This window comes from Cyprinus carpio, chromosome A10, assembly GCF_018340385.1.
Source record: "Cyprinus carpio isolate SPL01 chromosome A10, ASM1834038v1, whole genome shotgun sequence".
Classification (NCBI taxonomy): domain Eukaryota; kingdom Metazoa; phylum Chordata; class Actinopteri; order Cypriniformes; family Cyprinidae; genus Cyprinus; species Cyprinus carpio.
In genome coordinates this window covers 10,782,914-10,799,786 of record NC_056581.1, presented here as the reverse complement: position 1 = coordinate 10,799,786, position 16,873 = coordinate 10,782,914, and the positions used below count along the sequence as shown (strand labels likewise).

Genomic DNA, 16,873 nt, shown 5'->3' with positions numbered 1-16,873 from the left:
CTTTTTATCTTTGATGATAATGATGATAAAAATAAATGTCATTTCAGCACCAAATCAGTATAATAGAATGATTTCTGAAGGATCATGTGACTCTGGAGACTGGAATGGTGACACGCTTTTTGTGAATCATTTTGTCAAAAAAAGAACCGGCTCTTAAGAACCAAATGTCTTTGAATTCACACAGCATTCTTAAACTGTATTTAACCATAATTGTGAATTTCTGTTGTTTCTCTTCAGCTTGAATGCTCAGAGGAGTTGGGCGACTTGGTGACGGCTGTGGACCCCACTCTGCTTGCTCTTAGTGTCTACCTGAGGGGCCAACGTACCCAACAAAGTCATCAGTGTTTTCGCAGAAACCGGCCAGTTCCCAAGATTGTCCTGTATGCCAAAAAGGTAAGGTTAAAAAGATTTGAAATGAATTAAAATAGACATATGGACTCCAATAAAGCAGGTTTGGAAACACACTCATACTTCATTTGGTGTTTATAGGTGGGCTACACTCCAGACTGGATCTTCCTGCTGAGGAACGTGATGCGGATCAGTCCGGATCAGGGTCTGCAGTTTGCTCAGATGCTCGTTCAGGATGAGGAACCGCTGGCTGACATCACACAGGTCAGGAACAGAGGAGGAGAGGAGATGAAAGGGGAGTGGGAGATTGAGAAGAAAGGAATAAAAGGAGCAGAGTTTTAAATGATGTAGAGAGAAACCATATTTGTTAAGAATCATTGAAAGAGCTCATAAAGACGTTCACTAAAAAAAAAATGTGTTTTTCTCCCAGATCGTTGATGTGTTTATGGAGTATAACCTGGTCCAGCAGTGCACGTCCTTCCTTTTGGATGCGCTGAAAAACAACCGCCCATCAGAAGGTCCACTGCAGACCCGTCTGCTGGAGATGAACCTGATGCATGCACCACAGGTACACAATGCACACTGAAACACATCTGGATACACTTATTGTCATTGTGTTAGACTCTTTTCAAGCAAAACGGTCTCTGCTGTATTTTGGGTTTGCCATTCTAGGAAATCAGATGTTCACTAACTACGATCGTGCCCACATTGCCCAACTGTGTGAGAAGGCAGGGCTTCTGCAGAGAGCTTTAGAGCACTATACCGACCTGTACGACATCAAACGAGCTGTCGTACACACGCACCTGCTCAACCCAGAGGTACCCAACAAGTTCTTGATTTTTCATACTGAATTGAAGTCTGGCCTTCTTTTTCATTCTTTTTCACTCTGTTGATGTCTGCAGTGGCTGGTGAACTACTTTGGCTCTCTGTCAGTGGAGGACTCTCTGGAGTGTCTGAGAGCCATGCTGTCTGCTAACATCAGGCAGAACCTTCAGATCTGTGTCCAGGTGGCCTCCAAGTATCACGAGCAGCTGTCTACCCAGTCCCTCACTGAGCTTTTTGAGTCTTTCAAGAGTTTTGAGGGTAAGAACTAGATTCCTCATGATTTACTAAACTGGTATCACTGGAAAATTCAGCCACTTTGACATGGGTTCTTCCATGGTCGTGGACAACCTGGAAGTATCAGGGAATATTAAAACTTTATATTTTAAACAAGAAAAGGCTTTATTAGACTTTAAGAAATTTATTTTCTTTTTACTTTTTTATCTTTGTTTTTTTTTAAGCTGTTGTACTTAATTCTCTTTGCTTCAAGTGCTAGACTGTTTGAAAGGATAATACGCTTTCTGAAAATGTACTGTATGTCAATTTCACATTTTCATTCCCTTTTAAAGCATGAACATTCAGAAGGATGTCTTTGCCCATTGTGCCATTGTTTTTTGAGGTCACCAGCAGAAGTTGTTTAAGACAGCATGGCTGGTTAAAAACAAATCCAATATTTCTAAAACTCATTTTGAAGTTTCATCTTGCTAATTTTGAATGCAAGAACGTGTCTTGTTCTTTCGAGTCTGTTTTAACTGATTTAACGAACTGATCAGCAAATTGGTTAGCTTAACCAATAACCTTATCAAATAATCACAAACATCTGAAAGTTCATAAAGTACATTCAAAAACAATAATACTTAATAAAAAGTGCTGGATTAACACAACATATTTCCTGCATATGAATCCCACCTAGAGTGTACATTGGTCATGTTTCATCTGATATATCTGGCAGGCCTAACAATTCTGTTGGCAGACACTATTTGAACTTGTACGTAAACACTCGTAGTCACTCTGCTGGTTGACTTTCATAGTGCAGACACAATGTGACTGGTATCTTGCCCATGTAATGGCTCTGTTCTGCATGTGGAGCAGCATGTAGCCTTCCGTTCTAGGCTAAGTAGGACAAAAGGTTTGGCAATCAGAGCAGGCAGTGCACAGGGCCTGCAGCCACCCACAATCCCTCAGGCTTTTCACATGACAGCAAGAGTGCTTTTGACAAGAAGCAAAATTTTAATGGAAACGCAATGCTCATGCAAATGTAGCGACCTGAATTGGTAATTTAAAGGTTTTGTGCACCCTGTCATCATTCGTTCACCCTCATGTCATCCCAAACCATTTGACTTCCTCTGTGGAACATAAAATATTTTAAAAGGACAAAAATTCCATTAAATTATACAAATCTGCCTGTACAAAATGTCTAGATCAAACCGTACCTGCAATCAGACGTCTGTCCAATAACAGTCAAGCGTCATTTATTGTTCTGTGCTGGATGCAGGTCTGTTCTACTTCCTTGGCTCGATTGTGAACTTCAGCCAGGACTCAGAGGTGCATTTCAAATACATCCAGGCCGCATGCAAGACGGGCCAAATCAAAGAGGTGGAGCGGATCTGTCGGGAAAGCAACTGCTATGACCCTGAACGTGTCAAGAACTTTCTCAAGGTACTGCCAAGAATCTGTCATTGACACCCCTCGAAATGATCCATAGCTGACCGCAAAAAGCACATTATATTCTCTAGTTTCTCATCTGTTAAAACTCTTTCCATCTTTTTTTTTCCCTCATTACATTTCCTGTTTTGTTCTTTTCTACTGATCTGTCTTTTATCATTAACGTACAAGCCTTTTGCAATTTCAGATGCCAGGGTACAAAATTGTAAGAGTTTTTTTTATTTTTTTGTATATCTGTATATATATATATATGTATATATATATATATATATATATATATTATATATATATATATATATATATATATATATTTATATATATATATATTATATATATATTATATATATATATATATATATATATAAATAAACGGATATGTCTGTTTGATCCTTGTCATTTTATGATAAAGGAATGTTCTGGGTTTAATGCAAGTTCTGTTATCTCTGTTAACACCATTTGTGGCAATTGTCAATGTCAGTTACCACCAAAAAAAATAAAAAAATAGTTTAAAATTCAGCACAAATTGTGGTAACAGTAAGTAATACTGTTAAAATAAATATTAAATATGCATCGTTTTAGAAACAAGCTACAAAATTTAAACCTTTAGAATAATCACAATTTAAGCTTAAGATTAGTGCTTGAAATAATTTTAACTCATTTTACTTGTTTTATTTAATCTATTTTAATCTTTTTATTATCATTTATTATTATTATTATTATTATTATTTATTATAATTTATTTATTTATTATTATACAGACAAGGTTAGAAAGAGATTCCATCAAAATAGTCTCATGCTAAAATGTATAAAGGCTTAATTGTAACCACACATAAAATCACTTACTAACCTTGTGTGTGTTAATTCAATATTTCAACTTTGTTTGATGACAGTAATTACGTCAGAAATGCATAACCAGAAATTCATCTAATTTGAAAAGTATTTCTAAGTCAAAAGAGTGATTTTTTGGAATTTTTTGCTAGATTAAATAAATTTATTTAAAAAAAAGTTTTTTTTTACTGAATAATTCAATAAAGTGCTTAAACAAAAATACCAGCTTCAGATCTCTGCTTCTAAAACCTCCATTGGGAGTGTTTTACTGTTGCTGTGAAAATAATAACATCAATAATAATAATAATAATAATAATAAAAAAAAGTTAAAATAAAAAAAAAATAAAACTTAAGATAAAAAGGATGTTTAAATTATTTTATGTTGTAATCAACATCGTTACAAGTGCTGATTTATGTTGATTTAGTACATTGATTTAGTGTCAATGGCATTGAATAAACATGCACTGTACAATAAAAAGGAACATTTAATATCTTGAAAATTTGGGGGAAGATCCAATATAGGTTATAGTCTCATTTTATTAACAAATGATCCATATTTAGATTTAGATCAGGCAGCCATGTGCCAGTAGTTTTCTAGTTTTAGGGAGTTGATCTCACTCTTTTATCCTGATGGTGGCTGTCGTTATCTCCTGTGCTTTACCCTGTACTTATGGGATTCTCAGGACTTGAATCAGGTAAATTAACCCTAAGTACTACAAGACTACTTTATTCCCTTTTCTTTTGCCATCCCTTCTTTTCTCCTAGTGGTCAGTTGAAGGATTAATACTGGGATTGGTGTATGCGATGCACATAAAGGGAGGTTTCAAAAAGCATTGACTGCTGGGAACAACCCCTCTTGGCCTGAACTTGAAATGGTAGCGAGTGACTGGGCTGAGATTGAGTTTGTGGTTTTGTGGTGCTGTGCTGATGTGTGTTTGGCTGTGGTTGATTTGTGGTGACCATGTTCTGCATAAATGGAAGCCTCAGGTATTTTTCAGAATCTGTTCCACCAGAGTCAGACCTTATAAAGTTGACTTCACAGTTGGACTCTGCCAGCTTCAGAGGGTGGATCTGGAAAGCCCAGTTTTGTGGAATAATTTTGTGCCTTGCTCAAATTTAATATAGTGTTGTTTAAGGCTTCACTGCAAATGTTCAGCCTCTGTAAATATCTGTAGACACGCTTAATGTGTTGAAGGTTGTGGAGGTCAGTTGTGGTTTGTGAATTGTACAATCCCAGTTCATTAATCCTATATGTGTTGTAAACTGCATGGTGGCAAAAGAATAGTTCAGTGTTTTAGCCAGCAGGGAGAGCAGTACTGCCACCTCAAAGTCTTGTTTTCAATTATAGACCTTCTTTTAACCACTAACCATTCAATTCTTTAAAAAGCATATTTTGTGGACTGTTCGGTTATCTTCGAATCCTGTTTATGACATTTTCAATTTGTAATTTTTTATTATTATTTTAACATTTTATTTTTTTTATCTTTAAAAACAGATTTGACTGTATTACTGAACATGCTTTCTGTGTCCGGCATCTGACCTTATCTTCTTTATTTATTATTTCTCTGTTGTTTGACTGACAGGAAGCTAAACTCACTGATCAGCTGCCACTCATTATTGTGTGCGATCGCTTCGACTTCGTCCATGATCTTGTACTCTACCTGTACCGAAACAATCTGCAGAAGTACATTGAAATCTATGTGCAAAAGGTGAGTGTAACCTTTACTTACTGCTCTCATAGCCTCTGTAGTCGAGCAGTACGTGATCATTTGTATGTATAGGTGAACCCAAGCCGTCTGCCTGTGGTAATTGGAGGGCTCCTGGATGTTGACTGCTCCGAGGACGTCATCAAAAACCTGATCCTGGTTGTGCGGGGCCAGTTTTCCACCGATGAGCTGGTGGCAGAAGTGGAGAAGAGAAACAGGTATAAACTTTGCATCTAAACGTCAATATCAAACCAAAAGTTACCAAAACAAAGAACTTGAGACGGTGATGTTATGCTATCTTGGATTCAAAACTATTACAGGACGCTTCTGTTTATTTTAGCTGATGTTTAATCATTTGTTTGTGTACATCATGAGAGTTTCCAGATGAAACTTTGATTGCACAAGTAAACAAAGAATACAAATGGCAGTAGCTGTTCTGCTTGTTTAACAACAGCACTAGGAGTAGCAATATGGTGTATATAGTCAGTTTTGTCCAATTTGCTGTAACTTAACATAAACCGCTTTATATAGGTTGAGTTTTACATTTCTTTCTTCTGCAGACTGAAGCTGTTGTTGCCATGGCTGGAGTCTCGTATCCATGAGGGCTGTGAGGAGCCAGCTACCCACAATGCCTTGGCCAAGATCTACATCGACAGCAACAACCACCCAGAACGCTTCCTGCGGGAAAACCCGTACTACGACAGCCGTGTGGTGGGGAAATACTGCGAGAAAAGAGACCCTCACCTGGCCTGTGTTGCCTATGAGAGAGGACAGTGCGACCAGGAGCTCATCAACGTTCGTATGCTTGTCCATAAATAAGCTTTAAGCTTTTTCGCACCAAGTTCAGTGCAACTGAACAACAATATAAAGCATAAAATATGTATATTTTTATATTTTTTTTCCTCAGGTATGCAATGAGAACTCGCTGTTCAAGAGTTTGTCCCGTTACCTGGTGCGTCGCAGAGACTCGGAGCTCTGGGCCAGTGTGCTTTTGGAGACCAACCCCTACAGAAGGCCCCTTATTGACCAGGTACACATATAAATGGGTGCTACATTCATCTCTCACGATACATAAACATAAATCATACAGGAACTGAAAGTGCATGATTGTTATTTTTAATTAATGTCACATTAATATGGGGTGAAATAGTCTATTTTGAATAGATGAATGTTATTGAATAGATGTATGCATTGAATTTTTATTTGCCATTCAAGTATCTGAGATGAGTTTGTTGCAGTACATTCTGGGATTCATAATCTGATGAATATCTGAGCAGAATTATTCTACCTTCTGTTTTAAACAGTCTTTTTACATTGGAAAGCATTTCTGTGATCCCTTAAAATTCTCCCTAGATAGGCTCACTAGGCTTTTTAACAGACCATTGTTTATAGTTTGAAGTCAGAAAAATATATTTTTTAAAGAAATTAGTACTTTTATTCAACAATGATGCATTAATTCATCAAAGTAGACAGTAAAGACATTTATAATTTTACAAAAGCACAACTGTTTTCAACATTGATAATAATAAGAAATGTTTCTTGAGCACCAAATCAGAGTATTAGAATGATTTCTGAAGGAACATGTGACACTGAAGACAACTTTAAAAAAAAATTCAGCTTTGCCATTGCAGGCATAAATTATATTTAAAAATAAATATTGTAAACATTTGAAACTCAAACTATAAGTACTATATGTCTTAAAATCTCTGATTCTCTTTTGGCCTTCCTGTATGTTTTTTGAATATCAAGTTGTGTTTGTGTGTTTAGGTGGTGCAGACAGCCCTGTCAGAGACTCAGGACCCAGAGGAGGTGTCGGTCACAGTGAAGGCCTTCATGACTGCTGACCTGCCCAATGAACTCATTGAGCTCCTGGAAAAGATCGTCCTGGACAACTCAGTGTTTAGTGAACACAGGTGCATAAGCCCAAAAATATTCCAACCCATGAAAATTTGGAACAGGCCATTTTTGTGTGTTTTCTGACTTTTACAGACACACAATTCCTGGCCCAAACAGTCTTTTAATGCACTTTAATCAAGTTTAATCTAAGTCCAATCTTCGTCCTGTTCCTAGAAACTTGCAGAACCTGCTCATCCTAACAGCCATCAAAGCAGACCGCACCCGCGTCATGGAATACATCAACCGCCTGGACAATTACGACGCCCCAGACATCGCCAACATCGCCATCAGCAGCGAGCTGTTCGAGGAGGCCTTTGCTATCTTCAGGAAGTTTGATGTCAACACCTCTGCAGTGCAGGTATATAGTTGAGCCACACTTTCATTAGCCTTCACTTTCAAGTGTAGGCTTCCTGAAGTGATTTATTGAATAGCAGACAAGGAAAGAGCTGATGTTTCCTGTCCTCCTCAGGTTCTGATTGAACACATCAGTAATCTGGACCGGGCGTATGAGTTTGCAGAGCGCTGTAATGAACCTGCAGTGTGGAGTCAGCTGGCTAAGGCTCAGCTGCAAAAGGGTCTCGTCAAAGAGTCCATTGACTCCTACATCAAGGCTGATGACCCCTCGGCTTACATGGAGGTGGTTCAGGTTTCTTCCGAGAGTGGTATGTCCTCTTCTTTTCTAGTACTAGATGATAAATGATTGTACTTAAGGATATTCTTCCTCTGATTCTGTATTCACAACTATATTTCCTGTCTTAGGTAACTGGGAGGACCTGGTGAAGTTTCTGCAGATGGCCAGAAAGAAGGCCAGAGAGTCATACGTGGAGACAGAGCTGATCTTCGCACTGGCCAAAACCAATCGTCTCGCTGAACTGGAGGAGTTTATAAATGGACCAAATAATGCACACATCCAGCAGGTGATGCACAATTACTTTTTATGAATTCCTTATTAATTTTTTGTGTTTTTGTCATTTATATTACTCTGTCTGTGTGTGTGTGTGTGTGTGTGTGTGTGTGTGTGTGTGTGTGTGTGTGTGTGTGTGTGTGTGTGTATGTATATGTATGTATATATGCATGTATATCAGTTTTAGTCATTTTAGTACATCAACCTAAATTTTTCTGGCTGCCATGCCAGCATTTCTAATTTTTATTCAAATAAATTTTTTTTAAAATGTAATATTTTATTTTATTTCAGCTTTATTTTTAATAATCCCCCCAAAAAAATAATAGTTTTCGTTTCACTTAACAGTAACAACACTGGTTATTAAGAGTACTTTACTATACAAGTAGATCAAACATATTATATAACACTGCTTTATTATTGGCCACAGGTTGGAGATCGCTGCTATGACGAGAAGATGTACGAGGCGGCCAAACTTCTGTACAATAATGTCTCCAACTTCGGCCGCTTGGCTTCTACACTGGTCCACTTGGGCGAGTATCAAGCCGCCGTTGATGGTGCCCGCAAGGCTAACAGCACTCGCACATGGAAGGAGGTGTGCTTTGCTTGTGTGGATGGGAAGGAGTTCAGATTGGCTCAGATGTGTGGCCTTCACATCGTGGTTCATGCCGATGAACTGGAAGAGCTCATCAACTATTACCAGGCAAGTTGTGATCCTCCAAGAATATTCTGAAACCAACAGATAAAAAATGAATTATAATGTTATAAAATGCTCTCTATAGGACCGTGGCTATTTTGAGGAGCTGATCACCATGCTGGAGGCGGCGTTGGGCTTGGAGCGCGCTCACATGGGCATGTTCACAGAGCTGGCCATCCTCTACTCTAAATTCAAACCACAGAAGATGAGGGAACACCTGGAACTCTTCTGGTCCAGAGTCAACATCCCAAAGGTACACAGCACTACTAAAGATGATTGTTATTTCAGATGATGGTTTGTAACACTCCTCTTTTTTTTTTTTTTTTTTTTTTTTTTTTTTTTTTTTTAAGTGTGCTTCGCTCAGTTTTGTTTAAACAGCAGGAGTTCATTGATTTCTTCTCCCATCAGCCCCCTACAGCTATAATTTAATTCAACATGTAATCTGATATTCTCCTAAGGGACAATCTTAGTATCATCATCTGCAATGCACAGATGTTACAAAGTCTGTCTCCTTCACTTCTTAACTTTTCTTTTTCTTTCTCTTTCAGGTCCTGAGGGCTGCAGAGCAGGCTCACCTGTGGGGAGAGCTTGTTTTCCTCTACGACAAGTATGAAGAATACGACAACGCCATCATCACCATGATGAGCCATCCCACAGATGCCTGGAAAGAGGGACAGTTCAAGGACATCATCACCAAGGTAAAGATCAACTGCTTTTCCTGTGTAGATAAACACACTTCCAATGAACTTCTTTTGTTTAAACTCCGATGATCTTTTCCAGTGTTGCTGTTGTTTCCTAAAACTATAACAATCAGTTTTTGCTAACAGAAATAAAGTCAAAAGAAAATATAAACATGATCTAAACAATTTCTAAATATCTATGTATTTGTCCATTTGAAAGTGACTTGTTAACATTTACATATTGTCAATTATGTAATTATTTTTAATTCTAATTGTAGGTTTGTATTAAAATTATCAATTTTACACACACGCACCTATATATATAATATAATATATATATATATATATACATACATAATATATGTATATATATATATATATATATATATATATATATATATACATAATATATGTATATGTGTATATATATATATATATATATATATATATATATATATATATATATATATATATATATATATATATATATATATATATATTTATCAATATAAGTATAATTATTAATTATTAGTATAACAAAAATTATTAGTATAAATATACAAAATAGAATTAGGACATTCATTTTCAAAATAGAAATTTAAAAAACGAAAAGGGAATACATTTTAACTGAAAAACAAAACAACAGTAAATGAAAATTAGAAATATTCCCTTGGAAACTAACTGAAATAAAATCAATTAAAATAAAAGCTGAAAAAGGACCAAAGTACATAACAAATTACATTTAAAATTAATACCGATCATATAAAAATACAAATGAATGAAAAATATTAATAAATGATAAAATAGTATATAAACAATAATATAACACCACCAAGAAATGCATTAAATTACAGTGATTGTGTTTCTTGTCTTGTTTAGGTGGCTAACGTGGAACTGTACTACAAAGCAATCCAGTTTTATCTGGAGTTCAAGCCTTTGTTACTGAATGACCTGCTCATAGTTCTTTCCCCAAGACTGGATCACTCTCGTGCCGTCAACTTCTTCAACAAGGTAGAGAAAACATACCTTGCCTGTGTGGTGAGCCTTTGAACTTTGAACTTCATGCTTGTTTAAAATCAGCTGAAATGACTTTTTTGTTTCTTCAGGTTAAACAACTTCCACTCATCAAGCCTTACCTGCGGTCGGTACAAAACCACAACAACAAGTCTGTCAATGAAGCACTTAACAACCTCTTCATCTCAGAGGAAGACTATCAGGTACAAACAACACTAAATTATTTTTCAGAAAAACTATAAACAGTAGCTTTTTACAGTAGCTGTTGTTCGCCACCTCATCCGTTCAACTGTCCCGTCCGCAGGCACTCAGGACATCTATAGATGCATACGATAACTTTGACAACATCTCACTGGCCCAGCGTCTGGAGAAACATGAGCTGATCGAGTTCAGGAGAATTGCTGCTTACCTCTTCAAGGGCAACAACCGCTGGAAGCAGAGCGTGGAGCTGTGCAAGAAAGACAAACTCTACAAGGTGAGGTGGATGACGAGGTTATCTTGTCATGCTTTTTTTAAATGAAATGTAGCTGATCAGATTCATGACAGCAATGCATATTCTTCTACCCAGGATGCCATGCTGTATGCATCAGAGTCAAAGGACACAGAGCTGGCCGAGGAGCTGCTGCAGTGGTTCCTTCGGGAAGATAAAAAGGAGTGTTTTGCCGCCGGCCTTTTCACCTGCTATGACCTGCTCAGGTGATGAGGGAATACCTCCAGATGTGGTGCTGGAGACGGCAATGGAGGCACAACATCATGGACTTTGCCATGCCTTACTTCATCCATGGCTTGATGAGGGGAATTACCTCAGCAAGGTAAGGATGGGCTGCTACTCTAAAATGGGGTACAACTATATGGAGGACTAGGAATGCCACTTAAAAATAAAAAGAGCATTAATTATTGTGAATTATTTCAAAACAATGACCTTTTACTAATGTTTTAAGCTTGAATTAAATCATTTATTAACATTTACAAACAGTAAACTATATTTGGATCATTAAATAATTATTAGTATAACATATTGATAATTGATGTCTTCACTTTATTAACTTGAAAATAAAAACGTGAATAAATTTGACTAAACATTTTATAATGGTAAACATTTGATTTTAAAATGCATTAACCGTAAATTACATTTATTAATTATTAGAAAAGTACAGTACAATTATTAATTATTAGAAAATTATAATAAATTATTTATATCGTTTTTAAGTATTTAAACAAAAAATGAAAATATTTGACTTAATTTTTTAAAATTTTATTAAATGAATTTGAAAATTTTTATTTCTTTATTTGTAATTTTGTTACGTGTTTATTTTTTAATTGTTTTATTATTAATTATAATTATTAGTATAAAGACATCAAATACCAGAATACTAATTTAAAACTAGTTGTGAATAAAGTTGATTAACATTAATCAAATAGATTTAAAATATTTGTCAATTTGAAGTGATTAATATATTTCATTATAATAAATGTCATATTTTAAACATGAATTAAAAGTATTTCTTTTAAATATCTGTTTGTTGATTTGAAAAGTGAAAACATTTTTTTTTTGAACATGAATTAAATGTATTTCTTTTTTATTTATGTTTGTTGGTTTGTTATGTGTAAAATTTTTTTTATTTACTTTTTGAATTATTTTTTGTTTTAATTTTAATTGGATTTTTTTTTGATTATTTTTAGATAGATTCCTAGTACTTAACAGGATTATACACAGCCTGAAAACTTGTTTTCTCTCATGTATTTAGGTGGACAAGCTGGAGACCTCAGAGTCCTTGAGGAAAGAGGAGGAGCAGGCGACAGAGACTCAACCCATTGTTTATGGTACAGTAAAATGATGAAAGTGCATTGTGATGAAATTTGATTAGTATTTGTTATTTAAAAAAAAAAATTTTTTTATCTCCCATTCCTCAGGCACACCTCAGCTTATGCTGACAGCGGGTCCCAGTGTGCCTGTCCCCCCGCAGCAGGCTTATGGCTATGGGTACACAGCAGCTCCTGGCTACCCCCAGGCTCCTCAGCCCCAGCCGGGTTTTGGTTACGGCATGTAAGAACCTCCCAGTTTCCCGCTCACCCCTCATCCTGCTGCCGCTTGGTTCGGTCCAGCATCCCCATGGATCTCTCTCCCTCAATCCTCCACCAGTCCGACTCTACCACTTTGTGCTCACAACGGGGGATTTGAGCAAAAATTATTATTTTACTTTACCCTTTTTTTTTTTAATGATAGCTTTGGTTTATCTTGTTTTCTTTATACCATCATGAAGGACTTTATTTCTATATTGTCAAAGATTTCATCAAGAATAATTTTTTTTCACATTCCAAATACTTACTGATTTCATTTCCTGTCAATAAAAGGGGAATGGTGTCTACAATGAGGCGGCTTTTGGAAGAAGCAAGTCGGCATAATTAAAATTACAAAACAAAATCGGATTTGCACTCCGTAGTCAGAGAAAAACAACTATAATGTATAATTTTGATGTGTGTGAACATCTTGTCCAGTCTGTTAGCATTTAATATTGTATATTCCAGGAAAGAAAAGGAAAAAATCGAGGAAAATGTGTGACTACCACCTCCACAAATAAACACTACTCAATACCAGTAATTCAATGGGGGTGCAAACTTCTACATATATAAAAAAAAAGGTTATTTTAAATGCATAAAGATTTATTAATATGGTAACTTCAAACCTTTTCCCTGACCTATGCAGGTTCTCCATGTTTTGTTTTTTCTGTATGGAAAAACAAACTTCTGTTGTGCAGTAACCCGTGCTCTTTGTGTGGGACCATCCATTTGAGGAGGGATAATGATTAAAATATATATAAATATGTATGCGGCTCTCCACACCTGTGTGTTTTACTAACCTTACCTCTCTGTGCTGCAGTGTGTATGTTGGTTGTTGTGGTCACCCTATGGCACCGAAGTGAGACTAGAAAAGCCAGTTTATCCTGCCATTTATTCCTAAACTCAGTGTACCCTTTATTTGTAAAAAATAAATAATAATAAAAAAAACCTCACAGTTGGTAATTTGGTTTAAGAACGATTAAACTCCCTTTGTCTTGTACTCAGTTTCCACTGAGTTGAGATTAATCATACATATATTGTAGTAATCTGATTGTGCACAAAGAGAATGAGATTTTTTCCCCAGATTACAATATAAATAAAGGTTTCTTGTTTGTCAAGAAAAATCTGGTTAAACACAGATTGTGCCATGTATTCTTTTCCCAACAATCTTTGTAATGTCTCCCCCTTCATACTCCCTGGACAGTTTCATTCTGACATTCATAACATAAACAAAGCTTTAAGTTTGGAATTTGTGGCTTAATCACTCGTGTAAATAAAAATGTTAATACTTAAGCCTGGCTTAAGAAGCCAGTTTTACATAAATCCAGTGTTTTAAATCTGTATGTTCACAGAATTTATCATACAAGCATTGTTGTGTGATTGAAAAGGGAACAGGAGGTGGGTTTTGCGCCAAAGTCAAAGTTTAACAAACAAAAGTCATTTATTCCACTGGGTATGAGGGAGGTGATTGAAATGAGATTCCCAAATAACTAATTTTCTGTACATAAGACTTACTATGACAAAAAAAAAAAAAAAAAATCTGTATTCATGTTCAAAGTTGGAATGGGTGAACTGTTTACTTAAAATAAATGGTTAAACCTATAAATCAATGTGTCTTTTAAACCATTTTAATTCAACTTCACCACTCTTTCTGGTTGTATAAAAATGATGAGTATTGGTCAAACTGCCCCAGTTAAGTCCCATCTTAATCAATACAATTTTAGGTGTCCAGTCACTTTATCAACAAGATCAGCAGGTCCCGGTCCCACACCAAGAACCGTCCGAGACCCTGGTGCAATTTGGGTTCTTCCAGCATCTTGGATTAAACTGACCGCCAGTCCGACCTCTTTAGCGTGGGACAGCAGCTCCAGCAGACAATCCTCGTCTGGAGCCTTGACCACCACTTTGGGCTGACCACAGTACTCCCACTGTTTCAGGAGCTCTGGGTTTCTGCGCTGGACCTGCTTGTAGGCGGACACAGCAGCGTGGGAGCACTGGGCCGCCACTTTACCTTTTCCCATCTTCAGATCGGTTCGGACCACTAGGATCATTTTGAACTCTCCGCTTTCGCCCATCACGCTGGCTTCGCTGTTTCCTAAAGGTGCCATCATGCTGCGGGACGATCTGCCAGAATGCCCACTGAGGTGCCATCCGAGGCAGAGCCCACAGCCTACACCTGCCAGTATACCCAGCGCGACAGGCCCATACTCAGAATCCATCCTCGTATCTGATACAACACAAGAGTGATTCGTAATAAACATCAGTGCAGTTCTCTGCCTTTACACAAAATTACCATAGTACAAATGTTAATGTTACTACAATAAAACTGGTACTATCTATTACTGGCATATAAAGTGAAACTAAATGACAAATTCATTTACAATGTTTATAGTAACAACTGTTACTATAGTATTTTAACCACAAGAAACTGTGGTTAGCACTTTTTCACCATTCATAAAAATATGCTAATACTCGTGTCTGACTCAATAAAAACCAGTTTGACATAAATCCACTGTTTTAAATCTAAATGCTCGCAGAATTTATCATATTAGTCTGGTTGTGCAATTGGAAAAGGATAAAGAGCATATAAAATGAAAACTAAACGATTAAAAGATCATGAAAGCACCGTGTGGAGGAAATCTGATATAAATTATGTTTCTATATTAGTAACAATAACTAATAAACTATAGTATTTTAGAGGAAACACCGCTGTATGGGTACAGAATCAAATAAGCATTAATATTTGTGCTACTAATAATCTATAAAACGATCCGTTTCTTCACATGCTTACATTCGTCCATTACGAAATTAGCCATGGTTTAAAAATAAATAAATAAACGTTTACTATAGTTATATTACGGTAACCACAAATGAACCATGGTTTTGCGACACTAACCATAGTTTAACCATGGTATTTGTAGTAAAACTGTGGTAATACAAAAGGTAATCAATATGCCAAAAACATTGTTACTACACTTTTACTACAATAAAACCATGGTTAATTTTCGTAATTCTGTCAGTGCAGCCGGCTGGATTAAATCTAATTAAAACGTGTTCGCTCAAACGAGCATTTATTAAGTTATACTAACCAGTGCTGGTGAGACTATTGAGCATAAATGCGTTCCTGAACAGTGAACATTAGAAACCGGACTCACCAGCAATCAAAATGATTCCGCGAGCGAGCTGAACTTTCCCGCTAACTCCACGAGCCGCTGCTTCCAAGCCGACGCTGAATGATGACGTCACGTGTTTAAAGCAACAGCCGCCGCGAAAACCCAAAAATCAAGTCAGGTTTCTATAATGTGTATTTTATCCTTATGAATTAATATATTAATGTGTTCACCTTCCTTTCACACCTTCATTCTGAAATATTAAGAAAGGCATTTGTCCACCATCATTTCAATAGGCGGTGAAAAGGTGTTGTAGCATTTATTATATTTACATTTTTCATTTAGTCATTTAGCAGACGCTTTTATCCAAAGCGACTTACAAATGAGGACAATGGAAGCAATCAAAAACAACAAAAGAGCAATGATGTATAAGTGCTATAACAAGTGTCAGTTAGCCTAAACGCAGTATACGTAGCAAGGGCTTTTAAATAATATAATAAATAAAAAGAAAACAGATAGAATAGAAAAAGAATAGAGCAAGTTAGTGTTAGAGGTCTTTTTTTATAATTGTATAATAAATGAAAAGAAAATTGATAGGATACAAAAAGATTAGAAAGGTTGTTAGATTTTTTTTTTTTAAATAGAATAAGAATAGTGAGTGCAAAAGTTAGAGGGTCAAATAAAGATGGAAGAGATGTGTTTTAAGCCGATTCTTGAAGATGGCTAAGGACTCAGCTGCTCGGATTGAGTTGGGCAGGTCATTCCACCAGGAGGGAACATTTAATTTAGAAGTCCATAAAAGTGACTTTGTGCTTCTTTGGGATGGCACAATCAAGCGACATTCACTTGCAGAACGCAAGCTTCTAGAGGGCACATAAGTCTGAAGTAATGAATTTAGGTAAACTGGTGCAGAGCCAGTGGTGGTTTTGTATGCAACCATCAATGCCTTGAATTTTATGCGAGCAGCTATTGGTAGCCAGTGCAAATTGATAAACAGAGGTGTGACGTGTATTATTTTCGTCTCATTAAAAATTTATCTTGCTGCCGCGTTCTGGATTAATTGTAAAGGTTTGATAGAACTGGTTGGAAGACCTGCCAAGAGAGCGTTGCAATAGTCTAGCCTGGACAGAACAAGAGCTTGAACA

At 36.4% G+C, this 16,873-nt stretch overlaps 1 protein-coding gene and 1 pseudogene across 2 annotated transcripts; one reads left to right on the top strand and one right to left on the bottom strand.

Moving 5' to 3' along the window:
• Positions 1–13,756, top strand: part of LOC109082499 — a 39,283-nt pseudogene extending 25,527 nt beyond the window's left edge.
• LOC122146443 (peptidyl-tRNA hydrolase 2, mitochondrial-like) lies at positions 12,753–15,881 on the bottom strand. 2 transcript variants are annotated; one of them, XM_042765167.1, is made up of 2 exons: positions 15,774–15,881; positions 12,753–14,845 (listed from the first exon to the last, which is right to left on the bottom strand). In XM_042765167.1, exon 2 carries the CDS (start codon positions 14,835–14,837, stop codon positions 14,328–14,330), a length of 510 nt encoding a protein of 169 aa, XP_042621101.1. In that variant the 5' UTR covers positions 14,838–14,845; positions 15,774–15,881; the 3' UTR covers positions 12,753–14,327. The 2 variants fall into 2 exon arrangements, with proteins under 2 accessions (XP_042621101.1, XP_042621100.1); XM_042765166.1 differs by having other exon boundaries at positions 15,708–15,809.
• Positions 15,882–16,873: the final 992 nt, after the last annotated feature.